This window comes from Mercenaria mercenaria, chromosome 4, assembly GCF_021730395.1.
Source record: "Mercenaria mercenaria strain notata chromosome 4, MADL_Memer_1, whole genome shotgun sequence".
In the NCBI taxonomy this organism is placed as follows: Eukaryota; Metazoa; Mollusca; class Bivalvia; order Venerida; family Veneridae; genus Mercenaria; species Mercenaria mercenaria.
In genome coordinates, this window is record NC_069364.1 from 12,839,581 (window position 1) to 12,860,017 (window position 20,437).

Genomic DNA, 20,437 nt, shown 5'->3' on the forward strand with positions numbered 1-20,437 from the left:
TTAATACTATCGGCCCATCCTGCACTTTGTAACTATTTGTTTTTAATATACGTAAAACGTTGTTATTACACTCTTAGGAAAGCCTCATCGTTACACTAACTAAAGACGTTTTAGGTTTCTTAATTATTATTTCATTCGTTTTAAGACACTTCTATCTGAAGTGAATTGTAAGTCGTTCGTCTTTATATATTATCTTTTCGACATTATATATTTACTTTCCATCGATGAATTTTGACTATCATTGAATTATTCAGGTGCTATGTAAATTCAACACAGCATGTTCGATGCTTCAGCTTAGAAAAAAACGATACATCTAATTTAAACCAATGAATACAGTCAGTGTCATGCTTTACCAGTTAACAGCTTTCACTATAGAGTTTTATTAACGCATGTCAATATTATTTCTCTTCGATCTTATATGATAATTTTCATATATTCTGAAAGAATGAAATTTCTTAAAAGTATTTAAGTCAATTGTAAAACATTTACTTGTTTATGTTTAACCTGAACGTGATCTTTTATGCTGTTTTATATCCTTCAATATTCCAAGTATTTTATAGGCCTTTGTTTATCATAAAATGAACGCCAAACTGTTCAAAGAAGTAGACGATTCTTTCAAGAGAGATTTTCTGTATATCGCAACACATTGCTTCCTGCATAACATGTAATTCGGCTACAAAAATAGAAGATTTACAGTAAAAAAGCATGTGATATAAAATAAAATGAATATTTCCAAACAAAGTGATCTTTGTAGAAAGTACGAGGGCCATTCTAAAACTAATGAAAATCTTGCTGGAATATGATACAAAGTCTATGTACAGACTTCGAATTTAGTTTATCACGTCAAAGTATTCATACCAGGAGACCTGGATATTCTTTTGTGGGCCACAGAGTCGCGTTGACAACAGACAGCGGCTGCATAAAGGTGACCGTACACCAGTTATTGCAAACAAACTATAACTGTACAAATTCCTACGCTGTCAGGAAAGTCAGTCACTGGAAAGTTTTATAGATATAGACACAAAGTACTAAAAGCTATTAAACGAAAGTACAAAAGAAAATGCGTGGCTTTGTGCTATCATCTTAACTTGATTTTTAGCGTTTCTTTAGTGCCTTTGGCCCTATTGACCTTTTGCTCCTCGGTTAACACGGGAGGCACCCATCGGTCACAAACCTTTCTTAAACCCAAGTGCTAGGTGAGAATCTCATGAGTTCTCCCCGTTGAAATGCCAAGAAAAGACGCTTTCACCGGCTGTGTGTACCTGGCGTCTTCACCAATGTTGACGTCACTGCTATTTTGGGCTTGCTAGTATAAGTCTTGTCTTTAAGGGTTGCCCAGCCATTTCTAAACTTACGTACCCACTCTCTGATACAGCAGACTTGAAGTATGCAATTCAATGAGTATCTGCCTTGCCGGTATTTCTAAGGAACAACGTACTTCCATCTATGCTCTAATTTCAGAATTTTGTAAGCTTCTCATAGCTAAATGTATTTTGCTAAGTGGATATAACTTCACTGCATTCAAAATTATATATCCCCGAAACGGAACGATAGCTTTAAATACTAGTAAAACTTTGCAAGATTATAAAGGAGTCATTCATGTATCATCCATGTTAAACGCGAGTTTCTTTTTCCGTATCAAACTTCTACGGGAGAGCGCGATTGTCATTATTTTTAGGATGCCACTTGTATTTCCTACTTCGCCTGAACCATTCAGTAAATGCATGTAACGAAAGGCATTGTTCTTTGAAGATCAAATGTACCCGAGGGACGGTCGCGGGACACTTTACATTAATCTAAAACTCTTTAGCTTACTCCAGCCAACATTCTAGATTTTATTTCTTCTTCCATCCCTGTAAAGCTCACCATAAATTTACAATCAACGCTAAACATGCTTCTTTATTCTAGGTTCGATGCGTCATGAGCAGATGCTCTTTTGAAATGGCAAAATGAAACCTTATTCCCTCTATACAGAAATGTCGTCCTTCAATTCCCGCTTGAGAAGCTTGAAATGAGCATTGCAAGCATTCAGGTGATTGCATGGCGGAAACAGAGTGAAAAATCAAAATATTACCGAATCATGATTTTGCAATGACATTTTAGGTATGCAAGGTATCATATATAGGCAGTTCATGCACACGGCGACGCAACGCTGGTATATCTGCCACCACTAACAATACTAGCTGGCTAAGCACTCAGATGCAAAAGTCATATTTCGCCGCCGCTGGTAGTTTGGCTGAAAATGGCACAGTTTTGTTACTAGTTATGTCTGTTCACTTTGTAACATCAAATCTGTATGAAGTAAGGTAGATGTATCGGTTTAATGTTGTTAAATCTCGAAGTGTCTGTACACATGGCTAAATATTTTAAAAGATGGATGGACTATCATTTGTTTATTGTGTTATACGTTACGGTTTAATCAACAACACTCCCCCCTGTTTTATTTTCTATAGAAACTAAAAAATATAGATAGTAATTTCAGCTGTTATTACTTATAAAACTGGAAACTAAAATCAAATAATAGCACAGTATGCACTAAGATAAAGTAAATTTTATATAACAACACTCCCCCTGTTTTATTTTCACGAGAAACTAAACAATATAATTATGTGGAGCAAATTCAACTGTTACTAACCATTCAAGTAGAAACTAAAATTAAAGAACTGCACAGTCTGCACTTAAAAGAAACTAAATTTTATAGACCAACACTCCTCCCTGTTTTATTTTCAAGAGAAACTAAAAAAATGTAGATAATAATTTCAACTTTTATTGCCCATACAAATGGGAACTTAAATTAAAGATAAGCACAGTCTTCATAAAAAGAAACTAAACAATATGGATAGAATCTTTACCTTATTAAAATATTCCATTATCCTTTGTGTCTTCTCTTTAGTCAGTGATGTCTGTTGTGCTGATTGCATTTTGAATGTGTGGCATTAGAGTGCCGAGTGTTTCAGCTGAGTAAAACATGTTTAAGGCACCACTACATTTTCGTAAGGAATGTATAATGTCATATATTCTTGGTTTTTTTTCCAGCATAGGCTGTAGTGTCTGAAGTGCTGGCTAAGGATGCATGACACCTTATTTTACTTTATTTTCGTTTCCTATTAAATTAATACCTTAAAAAATATATAAAACTCACTACCTTAGGACTGCTACTTTAAATATTAATTTCAATACCTTAAAATGTATGCAGATCGCTGTCTGTAAACTGCCACCTTTAAAATTCTTGAATATTATAGTGAATACTGAATTGATAGAACTGTTAATTCTGAATTAATTTTGTATTATACATTATCGGATTGTGGTGGTACTTGATGCTTTAGAGTGGTAGTGCTAGACTATTATACTTACTTCATTTGAATATTCGGATGCGGTGACTTTGTGTTTACATTTAAATTTGGAATATTTGAATGACAATTTTCTGCGTGCCAGTTCGTTCATTTCATTATTACGGCTTGATGTTACAAGATTCATGAATACAGGGTGAGGATCCCTGTCTATAAGGGCCACGCCAACCTTACAAATACAGACATGTTCGTTCAATTCCTCTAATAGTTTTACATTCAGGTATTTAAGAAGTCAATGGAGATTGCTTTTGAATGACGTGGCTGTGTGTTTTTCAAACGTAAATATGTCATAATGAGCGGTAAGAAGCAACAGGTATTGGTCGTACAATTTCTCTAAAACAATTTACCTTTAGGTATTTAAGAAGTCAATGGAGGTTACTTTTGAATGACTTGGTTGTTTGTTTTTCAAACGTAAGTATATCATAATGAGCGGAAAGATGAGGCCGCGATCATATTGAATAGGACAAGTATTTGCACGCTGGGGAAAATATTTCATGATGGACCTGTCAAAGCTTTACTTGTGGGTGAAACAGGTCTCATAAGCGTAAATACGACTAGCTTCTACTGATTATAAAACATACCGTACGATTTGTTGTGAATTAACTGTTGTTGTACTTTTAGTAGTTTAACCGCCACCCTTGTTTAAGAGCAACATTTTAAAAACACGTTTTTTTCATCCTCAAGTAATAAGTAAGTAGACTCACCCAGTTTAATCAATCTAGACGCATAATCTAACTGTTATATATAGAGCGCTTACTTCACCCGATTTACATTCGGAACATTTTCACGCGTTTCGGGCTTTATCGTATGTTTAACATGGGATTTTTGAACCGTTCAAAGATGCTGGAAATGTTTATCTCATTGTTTATTTTTTTTAATAAAAATGTTACTGCTTTCATTGTCTACCACTTTTTTTTCCACCTTTGCCTGAAAAAACAGTAATGAGTTTGTACACTGTTCAGACAATTTAACCAAACACAAGTTTACCTGCATAAACAGAAAGCATGATATGTCACCATGCGCGGATCCAGGGTGGGGGGGGGGGGCGGGGGACCGGGGGTCTGGACCCCCTCTGGAAAATCTTTAAAAAAGGAAAGAAGACAAGAAGGAAAGAAAATGTTTTTCGAAAAAGGCAACATTAGGACTGCATGTAAAGTATATGCGGCTGCTGCTACATACGACCCCGACATATATATCATATTATTTATCTAAAAGAAACTAAGAGTTTAACCTTCAAGAAAGCTTGATTTTATCATTTTCCCAAATTTAACAGGTTAGTCCATAAAACTGTTCCAGAATGCAAAAAATGAAGTGCTAAATTTCAAAATTTCCAGGATGTGGGGGCGGGGGCAGGGGATCGGACCCCCTCTGAGAAAATTGGCTTTGTCCGTGCATGGTCACTATACCTGTCCAGTGCTGGACATTATGGTAAACGCTTCTTTCCTGCACAAATGACAATTTCGCAACTTCTGTCCGGTTTGTACAAATTTCTGGCCGCGATAAACCATTTGACTTGTTTACAGACTGTGGAGATCCAGAAAATGTTACTGGTGCATCTGTTACAACGTCAAGTAATAACTTAGAATCCTCTGTTGCTACATACCTATGCGGAGACGGGTACATGCATACTTCCGGCGATTTGGAACGGACGTGTACATCCGATAGTACTAGGAATGGAACACTTCCAACTTGCACACCCGGTATGAAATTACGCAGTTCGTTTAAAACTTGAAAATACAATACATTTCTTCATGAAGATCTCTGATAAGAATTTTATGTGTTATAATCCATAAAATGTCCATTCACTTAGAATTATTTCCTATTTAATATTTTCAAACTATGCAGATAGATTTAGGAAATGTTACAAAAACTGTACATTGTGGCATTTCTGCAAGTTCGGTATGTATTTTTAGCTGATACTGCTGAAAAGTTTGCAGAATAGTACTTAGTATTTTAGACTATGACAGATCAATAAATGATATATATGGTAGTTTTGATCAAATCTGAAATTCATAATCATTATATAGGCAGTGACTTACTGCTTTCCATTGTAAGATCAAATTTGTATGAAGTAAAGTAGATGTATCAGTCCAATTTGTTAAATCTCGAAATGCTGCGTGAGCATGTTTGTTCAATTCCTCTAAAAGATTTACATTCAGGTATTTTAGAAGTCAATGGAGATTGCTTTTGAATGACTTGGTTGTTTGTTTTTCAAACGTAAATATATCATAATGAGCGGAAAGATGCAACATATAACTTATTTACAGATTGTGGAGATCCAGAAAATGTAAATGGTGCAACTGTTACAACGTCAAGTAATAACTTAGAATCCTCTGTTGCTACATACCTATGCGGAGAAGGGTACACGCATACTTCCGGCAATTTGGAAAGGACGTGTACATCCGACAGTACTTGGAATGGAACACTTCCAACTTGCACACCCGGTATGAAATGACGCAATTCGTTTCAAACATGAACATACCATACATTTCTTCATGAAGATTTGCGTAGAGAAAATCCTCTGATTTTTTTGTGATAATTCAATACAATGTCCGTTCCCTTAGAATTATTCCTTATCTAATATTTTCAAACTATGTAGATAGAACAAGGAAATATTATAATATGTGTACATTGTGGTATTTTCCTAAGTTCCATTTGCTATAAGGTAACGATTCCAGCTAATACTGCTTAAAATTTTGCAAAATAGCATTTAATATGACAGATCAATAAACGATAAATAATGTATTTTGTATCAAATCTGATATTCATAATCATTATACAGGCTGTGTCTTACTGCTTTTTGCTAAATTCTGATGTGTATGAAGTAAGGTATCAGTGCAATGTCGTTAAATCTCTAGATTTTGCATGAGCGTGTTAGATCAGGTCTCCTTAAAAATTACATTAAGGTATTTTAGGAATCAATTGATATTGCATTGGAATATCTTAGTTGTTTGTTTTTCAAACCTAAATGTATTATATATGAGTGGAAAGATGCAACAAATAACTTATTTACAGATTGTGGAGATCCAGAAAATGTAACTGGTGCAACTGTTACAACGTCAAATAAAAACTTAGAATTCTCTGTTGCTACATACGTATGTGGAGAACGGTACACGCATACTTCCGGCGATTTGCAGCGGACGTGTACATCCGACAGTACTTGGAATGGAACACTTCCAACTTGTACACCTGGTATGAAATCGCCAAATTCTTTGATATATTAACTTGGAGAATATTGTGTTAATAGTCTCTGGAAAAACAAATTAGTTCATGAGGGTTACACCTTGAAATCTGATACAATTTAAATTGACGATTATGATTTATATATCTGTTTTATCTCAATAAATTATATAAAAAATATTATATATTATCATATATGTAGATTGTGGCACTCCTCCAAATTCGACGGGCGCTGAATTAACGACATCAGCTGGTACTCTTCAAAATTCAGTTGCAACATATGTTTGTCAAAATGGATTCACTCATACATCCGGTAATCTTATGCGTACATGTGGACCCGACAGTACATGGAATGGAACACTTCCAACTTGCACACCCGGTATGAAATTATGCATTCGTTATAAATATGAACATGCAATACATTTCTTTATGAAAGTCTTAGTAGAACAAATCCTCTAATAAACATTTGATGAAATAATTCAATTAAATGTCCGTTCTTTTAGAATTATTTTCTATCTAACATTTCCAAACTATGAAGATAGATTAAGTACTGTGAAATCATTTAAATTCGCTGGCATGAAATTTCGCGCAAACGTGAGGAAGGACTGTTTCGCGCGGGCTTTAATTCGCGCATTTTCAATTTTAGCAATAAAAAATATAATAAAAAATAATAATAGCGCGGTCTTAAATTCGCGCATCGGTCCTAACGCAAAATACGCGAAAATTCGTCCTACGCGAATAAAAATGATTTCACAGTAATTTTTATTAAAGTGCACATTGTGGAATTTCCGCTACTTTGGTGTGTAATTAGGTAACGAGTCCAGCTGATACTGCTGAAAATGTTGCAAAATAACCGTTATTTCTTAACACGATGACAGATTAATAAATGATATATAAGGTATTTTGTATCAAATCTGATATTTATAATCATTATAAAGGCCGTGCCTTACTGGTTTCTATTGGTAAAACGATACCTGTATAAAATAATGTAAATGTATTGTTGCAATGTCGTGACATTTGTAGATGTTTCTTGAGCATATTTGTTCAGTTCGTCCTAATAATTAACACGTAGGTATTTAAGGAATCAATGGAGATTGCTTTTGAATGTCTTTGTTGTTTTTGTTTGAAACATGTATGTATTATATAAGCGCGGAAAGATGCAAAATATAACTTATTTACAGATTGTGGAAATCCAGAAAATGTAACTGGTGCAATTGTTACAATGTCAAGTAATAACTTGGAATCCTCTGTTGCTACATACGTATGTGGAGAAGGGTACATGCATACTTCCGGCGATTTGCAACGGACGTGTACATCCGACAGTACTTGGAATGGAACATTTCCCACTTGCACACCTTGTATGAAATCACCATATTCTTTATATATATATATATATATATATATATATATATATATATATATATATATATATATATATATATATATATATATATATATATATATATATATATACGAATTGTTAGCAGTCTCTGGAAGAACTAATCACTTAATGAGTTTTATACTTTAAAGTTTGTTACAATTTAAATTAGCGATTATGGTTGATATATCTGATAAGTCCGACCAAATTATTTAGAATGAATTTGAATGTATTATCATTTTATGTAGTTCTTGGGATGGAACACTTCTAACTTGCACACCCTGTATAAAATTACACAAATCATTTAAAACAATAGCATGCCAAACATTTCTTCATAAAGGTCTTAGTTGAACGAATCATCTGATAAACGTTTTATGTGATAATTCTTTAAAATGCTCGTTCACTTAGAATTATTTTCTATCTAATATTTTGAAACTATGCAGATAGATTAAGGAAATGGTATTCAAGTGCACATTGTGGGTTTTCCGCTACTTCGATGTGTAATTAAGTACCGATTCGAGCTGATACTGCTTAAATGATGCAAAATAGCATTTATTTCTTTACACGATGACAAATCAATAAATGATATATAAGGTATTTTGTATCAAATCTGATATTTATAATCATTATAAAGGCCGTTACTCACTGGTTTCTATTGGTAAAATCAGATCTGTATGAGTAAGGTATATGTATCGGTGAAATGTCGTGACATTTGTAGATGTTGCGTGAGCATGTTTGTTCCCTTCGTCTTAAGTATTTAAGGAATCAATGGAGATTGCTTTTGAATGTCTTTGTTGTTTGTGTTTGATTTGGTTTGTTTTGGATTTAACGCCGTTTTTCAACAGTATTTCAGTCATGTAACGGCGGGCAGTTAACCTAACCAGTGTTCCTGGATTCTGTACCAGTACAAACCTGTTCTCCGCAAGTAACTGCCAACTTCCCCACATGAATCAAACTGAGGTGGAGGACTAATGATATCAGACACAATGTCGTTCATCAAATAGTCACGGAGAACATACGCCCCGCCCGAGGATCGAACTCGCGACCCCGAGATCCGTAGACCAACGCTCTTTCCTATTGAGCTAAGCGGGCGGGCTGTTTGTGTTTGAAACATTTTATGCATGATATATGAGCGGAAAGATGCAATATATCACTTATTTACAGATTGTCGAGAGCCAGAAAATGTAACTGGTGCAACTGTTACAACGTCAATTAATAACTTAGAATCCTCTGTTGCTACATACCTATGCGGAGACGGGTACACGCATACTTCCGGCGATTTGCAACGGACGTGTACATCTGACAGTACTTGGAATGGAACACTTCCAACTTGTACACCTGGTATGAAATCATCAAATTCTTTTATATTGACATGATGAATGTTGCGTTTGTAGTATCTGGATAAACTTGTCATTTAATGAGGTTTTATCCTTGAAATTTGATACAATGTTAATTGGAGATTTTGGTTTATATATCTGCTATATCCGACTTAAGTACGTAGAATGATTTTAGATTAAGGAGTTTCACCAAAACACAGAAATATTTGATAAACGAACAACATCGTTACCAATATTTCACCTGACCATTACATGTTCTGCCGTACTGCCCCCTACGACGGATACGTAAAATATTCTGAAAAAATTGTCCCCCTTTGAAAATGAATGCCATTTGTACAAAAATAAAAATAAACAATTGCTGAAAACTGTGTTCCACCTACTTATGTGAAATTTCAACACTCGAATGCTATTAGGCAGTCCTTTTCCGGAATTCAATGTTTATATCAGTATACTGACACTTGTTTTGTTGAGTAATATACACAGTATCATTACAAAAACTACAAACCAAGTGTCAGTATACTGATCCACATGAATGCTTGGATTGTTTGCTAACTTTGAAGATGTGAAACCTGACTAGAGATGGAAGGTTATTAGATAATAAGAAGGTTCTCCCATTATATATATATATATATATATATATATATCAAAAGCAGGATTCCTATGGAAGTAGACGTGTGGTCGGCGACTTTTATTGCCGAGCAAAAGTCATGCTATTCGAATTAAGACTGTGGTCCTCATGAACGAGTGATATTGTAACAACTTCTAATATTAATATTAAACATCCGGTTGCAATATTAATCTGTCATGACAGCTTTTCTCACGCAAATGGTGATCTTTACAGACAATTTACGTACGAACGTAAATGAAATTGGACGTTAACAGTTTGCTTATATGAGAAGCATTGAGGAGAGGAATGATATTCTGCAATACGGACAAGTTGTATTAGATGATGACATTTCGGCATTATCATTGAATGAAGAACATCAAGCGGGGCAATATACGCCCGAAGGCTTACATCACAGGATGGGAGCAAAATTTTAAGAACTTGACTGTTGTAGCCCAAAGGACTAGAACAACAAAAGGAAAACTTCAAAAAACAAATCTAAGTCCACAAAAAAAAATGTTCAAAGTCTACAAAAAAATCCTTATCAGGTACAGATATGTTAAAATAGACCTAAAAATTGGAAGTACCATCCATGTTGTACCACAGAAAAATGGTCTCGGTTTTTCCCTACGGCCAATAATAAAAAAGTTTCAAAGTAAGCTATTTATAGTAACATAAAAGGGAAGTAATTTAAAAAAATATTGTGTGTAAAAAAAAGAGATCTGCAAAATAAAAACAAGAGCACTGCAATGCAGAGCAATATACACAAAGCAAAGTCATATATGACCTTTGACCCTTAAGTGTGACCTTGACCTTGAAGTGAGTCATCCGGAACATGTGCTCTGCACATCGTCTCAGCGTGGTGAACATTTTTGCCAAGTTTCTTTGAAATCCTTCCAGCAGTTCAAGAGTTACAGAGCGGACACAAAACAAACTGATATGACTTTTGACCCCTAAGTGTGACCTTGACCTTGAAGGGAGTCGTCCAAAACATGCACGCAGCACGTCGTCTTTGTGTGGTGAACATTTGTATAAAGTTTCTTTGAAATCCTTCAAGGGGTTCAAGAGTTACAGAGCGGACACGAAACAAACTGTTATGACCTTTGACTCCTAAGTGTGACCTTGACTTTGAAGCGAGACATCCAAAACATGCGCTCTGCACATCCTCTCAGTGTGGTGAACATTTGTGTCAAGTTTCCTTGAAATTCTTCAAGGGGTTCAAGAGTTACAGAGCGGACATGAAATTGCTAACGGACTGACGGACAGACGGACGGACGTTCTAACGAAACGGTATTTATGTGACACCCCCATCGTTCTCTCTATTGTTCTATCAGTCACATAAAAAGAAAAAGGTCACATAAACAGAACGGAATGAATGACATCAAAGAGAAAATACCGTTATACAGTGACTTAACCATCATTTTGCGGGCACGGACAGACGGATACCAGCGTCATAACATAATACGTCCCTTCGGGCGTATAAAAAGGTGAAGATCGGTTAAGTCATATAGAAAAACAGTTGATGATAATAAGAGTCTGATAAATTGAAATCGTCTTTCAGAATCTTTGGTCTAGAAGAGAAAGAAAATGAAGATAAACCACTGATGTTTATAATTGAGGAGGAAATCCTGAGTGTGACTGAGGAAAGTAACGATAAGGTTTCTCATGAGGTTATAATTCATGCTAAAGGTGTTGGCGAAAAGATAGGAGTAGCGCCTAGGATGGTTATGGTTAAGTTTACAAATAGTGACGATAAATTTAAGTTATTTAAATTCCGAGATGTTCTTAGGCAGAAAGATGTTAGGTTATCAAATGATATCTCATATGTACAGCGCCAGCAACTTAAAGAGGTTAAGCGGAAGGGTTTAATAGGTTATTTCAAGAACGGGAAGCTATGTACGGACAGGCCTACACCAGAGGAATATAGTGGTGAATCTAGAGTCTTTGAACAAGCACGCCGAAGTGCTAACGCTAATAATGTCAGGGATAGGTGTGAAACAGACGATATGGAGTTAGTTCCCAATGATGTTGACAATGACAGTTTATGTAGTAAATAGGTCGACGGCCAACGCCCAGCACAATTGAGGAACAACATTAAATTGTTGACATGGAATATAGAAGGTTTCACGTCTAAATTGATAAACTATAATATAAATTATATTTTGAAATCTTATGATATATTTGGTTTGCAAGAAACTTGGGAGTTAGATTCTGACAGTCAAAAAGCTGAGTTTCCAGATCATGCATTATTCTGTTGTAAGCTATACAATCTGTTGCTGGAGGCCAATCTATTGGTGGTGTTACAGTATTTGTTAAAACCATTTACTGCCATTTGTAAAGCATATGTATAAGGATTTTAGTTTTGGTTTCATATTATTGTTAGAAAAATCACTGATTTCACTAAGTAGATGTACTTTATGTGTGTATGAATGTTCCTCCAGAAAACTCACCATTTTATAATTATGTAAAAGTGTCTGGTTTACAACAGCTTGAAGTGTATATTACAAAGTTTTCACTTTTTGATAAAGAATTTATGTTAATTGGAGATTTTAATGCTAGGACTGCGAATGTTCCCGATTTCACTGTATTTGATACAAATGTCCCAGAAATGAATGAATATATTGATATTTTTGACAATGATATATGTACTTCACGATTATCTCAAGACGCAAAGATTAACAAATATGGCAACGAATTAATTGAATTTTGCAAAGTTTATGTATGTTATATTGTTAATGGTCGCATTGGCACAGAAAATGGAAGTGGTTTTACGTTTATAAACCAAAATGGGTGTAGTACAATTGACCACTTTATTGTTTCGAAAGCGATATTTGAGAAGATAGAAAATTTTCAGATTTTGTCAGATGTCGAGAGTTGTCATTTTCCATTGGAAATGTGCATTTCTTCAGTTAAGAATACACTGACTGATTGTTCAGGGACGGATAAGATACAATATTATTATTCCTTAGATAAAAGTAATTGTGACGAGTATTTACACTGTCTAGCTGAGAATGCACTAAACGATTGTTTTGATACAGTTGGTAGTTTATTATCCAACATTGACTCTGATATAAATGTTATTGTTGATGGCTTACATACAGCAATCATGCAAAGTAGTGATAAATTTTGTAAAATAAAGAAACCTACTTTTAAGATGAAAAATAAACCCTGATTTGACAGAGATTGCATAATAGCTAAATTAGATACCAGAAGGATGATAAAACATTTTCGTGCTAATCAAAATGAGAATATCCTAAATAATTATCTCCTAAGTAAGCAATAATATCAGTCTCTGTAAAAGGAAACGCATAGAGTATATTAAGAGATTTTTAGATAAACTAAAAGCTTCGGTGAACGATGCCAAAGTATTTTGGCGCGAGTTAAATCGATTGAAAAGTAAATCTAGATCTGAACCGAATATATCACTAGTTGATTGGTTCGACTATTTTCATCTGATGGTACTGAGTTACAAGGTACTGCTGCTGAAGTTGATAATTCATTGTCTGATAATTTTGATGATATTGAAAGGTTGGTCTTTGACTCATGTAGTACTGATGAAGAGATTATAGAAGCTATAAAAGCCTTGATGTTACATAAGGCGACAGGGGGTATTCTTATCCCACAACATTTAGTTTATGGTCTGAGTGTTTTATTACCGTATATACGCAAATTGTTTAACAGACTGTTCTCTAGAGGTGAGTTTCCAGATTTATGGGCAAAGTCTATTATTATCCCTATACATAAAAAGGGAGTGCCTGTGATCCAAATGATTTTAGAGGAATAGCATTAATAGATGTACTAAGTAAAGTGTATATATCTATAGTAACCAAACGTGTAACATTTTATGTCGAAGCTTATAACAAACTTTCAGGGGCTCAGGCCGGTTTTAGACGTGGATACTCGACAGTGGATAATGCTTTAGTGCTTTACACGATTGTTAGCAGATATTTTTGTATGAAAGGTAGAACAGTTTATGTGGCCTTTATAGATTTTCAAAAGGCCTTCGATTCTGTTAATCGCTTGAAATTATTTGATGTTTTACAGGAGAATGGTATTAAAGGAAATTTGTTAAGAACTATAAAGGCTATATAATCATCTGTAAAAGCTTGTGTTAAAACCAGGGATGGGTGCTCTGATACGTTTTCATGTCCCGTAGGTTTGCGTCAAGGATGCAATTTAAGTCCGATTCTCTTTGATATGTTTATAAATGAGGTATATACATTATTAAGTTGTATGATATACGGGGTCTTCAGCTTTTTCCTGATACTATTGAAATATTCCTCCTTATGTTTGCTGATGACATTGCTCTTTTATCTGACACAGTTTTTGGTTTGCAAAAACAATTAAATATACTGCATCAGCTCTGTATTGAAAGTAAACTTGTAGTAAACAGAGCTAAAACAAAAGCCCTTGTATTCAAGGGGGGGGGGGGGGGGGGGGGGGGGGGGGAAGGAATTTGGCAAGAAGAGAGAAATGGTCTTATGCTAATACTGAACTAGAGGTTATAAATGGTTTTGCTTATGTTGGAATTTATTTCTCTAGTAGATTATCCTTGTACAAAATGGCCGAAGAAATGTCAGTAAAAGCAAAAAAAAAGGTACTTATGCACATATTTGGTTCATTTCAAAGTATACCAGGTTCACCAGTTTAGTCATTTTTTAAAATATTTGATTCCAAAGTTGCATCTGTGCTTCTGTATGGATCAGAGTTATGGGGGTTAAAAAATCCACACTGTATAGAAACTGTACAAACATATGCATGTAAACGCCTGTTGAAAGTACCAATTAGAGCATGTAACGAAGCAATACTTGGAGATTTGGGAAGATTACCTATGTATATATATTCATCTAAACGCTGTATTAAATATTGGCTTCGTCTGCTAGAAAGAAATACCAAGAAATAGATATATAAAATTGTGTTATGAAATGCTTGTTTACTATAATGACAGTCTAGGTTTTTGTAATTGGGCAACAGACATCAGAAAGAGCTTGTACACAAATGGTTTTGGTTACATATGGGAATCACAAAATGTGACAAATAAAGAGCTTTTTGTTTCAGAATATATCGAAAGACTTAGAGATCAGTATATACAAGGCTGGAGGTCAGGGTGTTTGTCTTGCAGTAAATTATATCACTATATCAACTATAAAGTTGACTACAGCACTGAGATGTATTTAAAGGTGCTTGATATTGAAAAATTCAGAAGTTGTATGGTAAAGTTTAGAAGCTCCTGTCATAATCTCTCAATTGAAAAAGGTAGATACTATGATCTTTGTAAAGATTTTCGTCTCTATCAATATTGTGAGGGTCACATTGAAAATGAGTATCATTTTATTCTTGTATGTCCATTATATTCTGACATTAGAGAGAAATATTTGCCGGATACGTTTTTTAGGTTACCATCTCTAGAAAAAGTTTATAGTTTAATGTCAAATACAGATGTAAATATCATTCGAAGTTTAGCTATGTATTTGACTTACTCTCTACAGAAAAGGGATGAATTTATGTCAATGTTTTAAAATAACATGATATATGTTTAATATTACTCATGGGTTTTAGATAGAACTAATAGAAATATGTATTATGGATGTTATATATATGCATTGGAACTAACTGTGTAAATGCATATCCCTGTATTTAATGTGTAACCCGTACTTTACATATTGTATAATAATGCTTTCTTTGTATTTCAATGTACATTTGTATTTGTGTATGGGCCGGAGGCCTTAGTGCGCAATAATTTTTGAAACTTGAAACTTACACGATAGATGGCTATTTATTATTACATTTCCGCATAATCAACTCATAGATTTCTTTTTATTTTGATAGTTATTTCTTTAAATCAAAAACGTGTTTTTCCGCCACAGTGATAATGATAACTTTTAAATACAGTTTTGCGGATGCTTATTGATAGATGAAAATCCGAACATAATTCGCGGCTCCAGGTGCCCACCGTTAAGTTTTCGATTCGTTGTTGCTATCTTTTCAGGAGGTTTGGAATCAAAGAATCCATTCAATTGCTTTAAAGCCAGAATTCCGTTTAAAATCAGATATGGGAAATTTAGGGGTGTTACATATTTCTACTTTTGAAGAGACTTCATCAAACTAATTTTGCTCTAATTTTTCCAGATGTTGCTTTCTTTGTTTAACGTTTATGCATCAGTTGTAATGTAAAATATCGATTGTAAAAATGGTAAACCAGATGCGAATACTTGTGTCGCTGAAATCATGCTTACCTCTGCTTTCAGTGTAGTGTTACTTTGTGCTGTCTTTTTATATTATGGTGTTTCTATATTAAATTTATAATTTGTAATCGTTTAAATTATTGGTGTACAGATATTAATATTTTACTTTTATTGATTATGCATTCTTTAGGAGCCGAATTTAGACATCAATGTTTTGTGTTTTAAAAACATCTATTTCACCATTAGCAACTTCCTCCTTTCCTTGTTATAGATGAACCTGCAATGCTACACTTGGATGATAAAAATGGATTATGTGCCTATTCATTTTAATGAACATATGTATGACAGTTCGCTATAAATTGCGGATCTGCAGCTATGAAACGATGTATGCCAGTGTGCTATAAATAAACAATCATAAAGCCGAGCCTTTAGATATCTGTTTCTCAATAAAATGGAAAATTTCCAATTAGACTATTTTGTCTTATATCATCCATACCTACATTGTAGACTCTGGCAATGTTAATACAATAGAAAATGGGAATTTGACCCTAGCGAACATAAACACCACTCTCGTTGGAGCAACAGCCACAGTGTCTTGTACTAAAGGATACAACACATCAACAATCTCAATAATGTGCCTGCCCTCTGGACAATGGGAAAGTGTCGCATGCAGTATTATAGGTAAGTATGTAAACTGAAAGAAGTCAGATATATTTTCTTTCTAAATAATATGTCCATGTGCATCATGGATTTTTTGAATCCAAAACGGCATATCAATTTCGTTCAATAGCCGTCGTTTCTACAAGAATTTACCATTTACTGAGATGACATGTCGAACATAAAAATCCATGCGTAATAAACACGTTGAGACGTAAAGCGATCATTCAAATACTACCAGAAAGAAAGAAAGAAATACAGTACAGCTGTAGCTATCCATTGCATATGTTTAAATGTTAATATTCAAAATGCAAGAATTGGACTTGTATAGTAAATTCACCTAAATTCAAGTTATTACACGTATTTCGCATCGCATACTTTAAAAGTTTCATTGAATTTTTATAATGTTTTTGCATAGAGTTCATGTTTATCTAATACCAATTGCTTCCTTTTCAGACTGTGGGCAGCCCCCGCTTATACTGCACGGGATTATTTCAGTTTCATCAGATTCTGATACATCATATGGATCTACCGCACGTGTCGATTGCGACACAGGATATAAGACAGACAAGCACAATGTTGTTTGTAAAGAGACAGGATCATGGGAGATAAGCGTCTGTAAGAGAAAAGGTAAAGATTCTAAAGAAATGTTCAAAATTGATAATACTTTTGTGTTGAACTGTCCATTCTTAGAATTAGAATGAATATTGTCTGAAGACCGTTGTCTAACATTTAAGTGTTTTTCACCTTAACACTGTCTGTATTTGAAACACGTCATATGTACAAATAGGTAAGACATTCCATTGCACGCAACACATTCCATTTACAAAAACAAAAAAAGGTATTATATCGTACATTGTGCGTTGTACAATGTAAATGTAAAACAAATCAAGTGTAATATCACTTCTGTAAGTGGGATAGTGATGAGAGTCAAATCTAACACTCAACTGAGAGTAACTGTTAATTTGTGTACAACGGAATTCTGTGTACCATTAACTGGTTTAAACGTTTTTATATTGATCGTTCAAACATTGTTTTCCGTTTTCTTTTGTTTATTTTGCCCTTGTTAACTGTATGTTTAACTGTGTCTGTTATATTTAATTTCATAAGGTACACATCAACACATACCTTGCTAAACTTTGGTATGTGCTAGATGCATTTGAACTGCACATTACACAAGATACAGCGTTTTACGTCCATTCGCACTGAGATATATTCATAATATTACTATTCATATATCATTACAGCAGATGAGGCCGTGCCTGTTACGATTTTGGTCTCCATACTGGTGGCCGTGGTGGTGGTCGCCACAGTAGCAGTCGCATTGATCTCGATTTGGAAGATTCTACCAAGGAATACACCTAATTAGCCATCTATAGAAGTTAGTAAAACATTGCTCCTACATTGACAATAACTTTACCTTACTGCTTTAACAACATTGTGATTTTTTCTAGAAAAACAAAATATTAAATTTAAACGTTGTTTGAAAGTAACCAGCGACTAATTTCTTTAAAAAGCTGACAAAAAAATATTATCAGGGAAGCATTAAATGCAGGATTGAAGCTATTTCAGAAAAATTGTATCTTTTACGTTTAAGTTAAAGGTAGAATTGCTTATGTCGATTCAATTGTCCACTTGAGATTTAGATTTATTTTATGTCGATGGTCTGCTCGTGACTAAAATAATGGCCAGAGTGACACTTGAGATCATTCTTTACCATCCAAGCTGAAAAGGCTCCATATAACCTACAATATGTCGCGGTAAGTTAAAACCATGCTAGCAAACACGAGACGAAACAAAATTTGTAACAGTTTGTCAATGTATAGAAAATTATTTGATAAAAGACATAAAATTGTTCAATGTTTTCAGCTTTCGGGACCATCTTCTCCAACACCTCCCCTGGCTTGGAACAGTCCTGTACACGCAACGAAAGAGGAAAAAATGTATGACTGGGACCATGATACGTACTTATATGATGGAAAACTTTGAAAAGTTTGGTCATTAGAAGACTGTAAAGATTATCTTGTTGAATCATACTTTTAATATACATTAGGTGCAATTAAAACTTGATATTATAACTTTACATGTTATTAGCGTAATATGTATGGTACAAGGGAATATTTAAATTCAAATGTAGAAAGATATATATTATGTAATTAATTTCTAATAAAGGTTTGGCCAAATATGAGAGTGGCCAATCATTCATTCAGTCATAGCGTTATTGTGACATGTTCGTGTAAATAGCAATTATAATAACTATGTGGATAGTTTTACATAAATTGACGTGAATATCATATATCTATGAAAAAAAAGTGAAACTTGAATTTTGTATTTGTTAGTTTGTAGAAAACGTGTTTTATAGAAGTCCAGACTGTAAAGGACAAGTACCACTTGGCACATGTATACGTGTTGAGATTTAAATACTTTTTCACCTATATGCAGATACAACCGTTTCATGACCAACCTTCCACATATGAACTTTCTACACGTGACTGTAACTACATCAATAGACAAATTAACAAGGCCGATGGTTGCTCTGTTGTTTAACCGGATGTTTTGATTCTAATGTTATTTACTGTGTGACAAAAAGGCCGTTCTTATAGATCAAAAATAATATACAGGTTGTTGCTAAGCGGTGCAATTTATTACGTACTAATTCTGCAAATGACATGATTAAATATAGGTCACATTGGTGATCAAGATCATATCATTAGATTTGTTTGTTATTCCAAGGATGTCACCTAATTAGACCATTCATAAAAGAAGCGCATACGATGTATCTTTGTTGCGACTTACTGACTTATACCCTTCAGTCCAGTTCGCACTCGTACAAATATATCATGTGACGGGGCTGTTTCTTAAATTTACAATGATGTTTAAAATTGTAAATAAAATCTTTATCAAGATCCTTTGGAAATTTGATGGAAAGTTACTTTTAAAAGGATGTTCATATCAAAAATATATCAACATCGAAATCGCCATTTGTGAAAATATTGCAAATGGTGTTCACTCGGTGAAATAATAATATATTTTGATCTTATACTGCAATAAACAAATATCCTACATGTATTAGCAATAAAAGAAACATGCGATACCTCTATCACTTTCATTCTTCTTGTACGAATCTACACTTGAATGCGTAAGAAATTGAATTACAAAAACAAAAATCGTTTTGTTTTTTTGCAAAAATAATTCAATAAATGCCTCCATGAACATAAATATATACGCTGTACCATTATAATGTAAAACAAATCTGGAAACTTCATAGAATAATTTGAAATATTTTCAACATAAATATCGTGACGTCACGATACTGCAATTCATTACGTAGTGCACGTTTACGGGCAAAGTAGGTATAATTTGGTGAAAAACAGAGATCATAAAAATCATAAAATAAGAAGCAAATTTTTTTTTTCCTCTATCGTGAACACCGTAATAATATTTTCACTCGTGACCGAGCCACTCGTGAAAATATTTCACATACTATTCACTCGGTGAAATATGTTTAGATCTTACTCAGAAACAAATACATATATTAAAAGAAAATGCAATATAAAAAGTGAGCAAACATTAAACATTCCACTGCAAAATGAGATACCCAGAGACTTAATCACGGATATCTATAAAAACGAAGTATACGTCGAGGAGAAATCATAACGGTATAATTTAACCTTTACCCTGCTAAATTTCTAAAATGGACTGGCCCATCATTCAATTTGGGCAATACCATTTATTACTTATAAGGG

At 34.1% G+C, this 20,437-nt stretch overlaps 1 protein-coding gene across 1 annotated transcript in view; it reads left to right on the top strand.

Annotated features, from left to right (window-relative positions):
* Positions 1-19,723, top strand: part of LOC123551035 (sushi, von Willebrand factor type A, EGF and pentraxin domain-containing protein 1-like) — a 102,618-nt gene extending 82,895 nt beyond the window's left edge. The window contains exons 41-50 of the mRNA XM_053540053.1: positions 4,874-5,050; positions 5,618-5,794; positions 6,366-6,542; positions 6,733-6,909; positions 7,712-7,888; positions 9,073-9,249; positions 16,542-16,715; positions 17,148-17,321; positions 17,939-18,072; positions 18,561-19,723. Of these exons, the coding sequence (XP_053396028.1) occupies positions 4,874-5,050; positions 5,618-5,794; positions 6,366-6,542; positions 6,733-6,909; positions 7,712-7,888; positions 9,073-9,249; positions 16,542-16,715; positions 17,148-17,321; positions 17,939-18,060 (1,532 nt within the window). The 3' untranslated portion in view covers positions 18,061-18,072; positions 18,561-19,723. The remainder of the gene's footprint in view (positions 1-4,873; positions 5,051-5,617; positions 5,795-6,365; positions 6,543-6,732; positions 6,910-7,711; positions 7,889-9,072; positions 9,250-16,541; positions 16,716-17,147; positions 17,322-17,938; positions 18,073-18,560) is intronic.
* Positions 19,724-20,437: the final 714 nt, after the last annotated feature.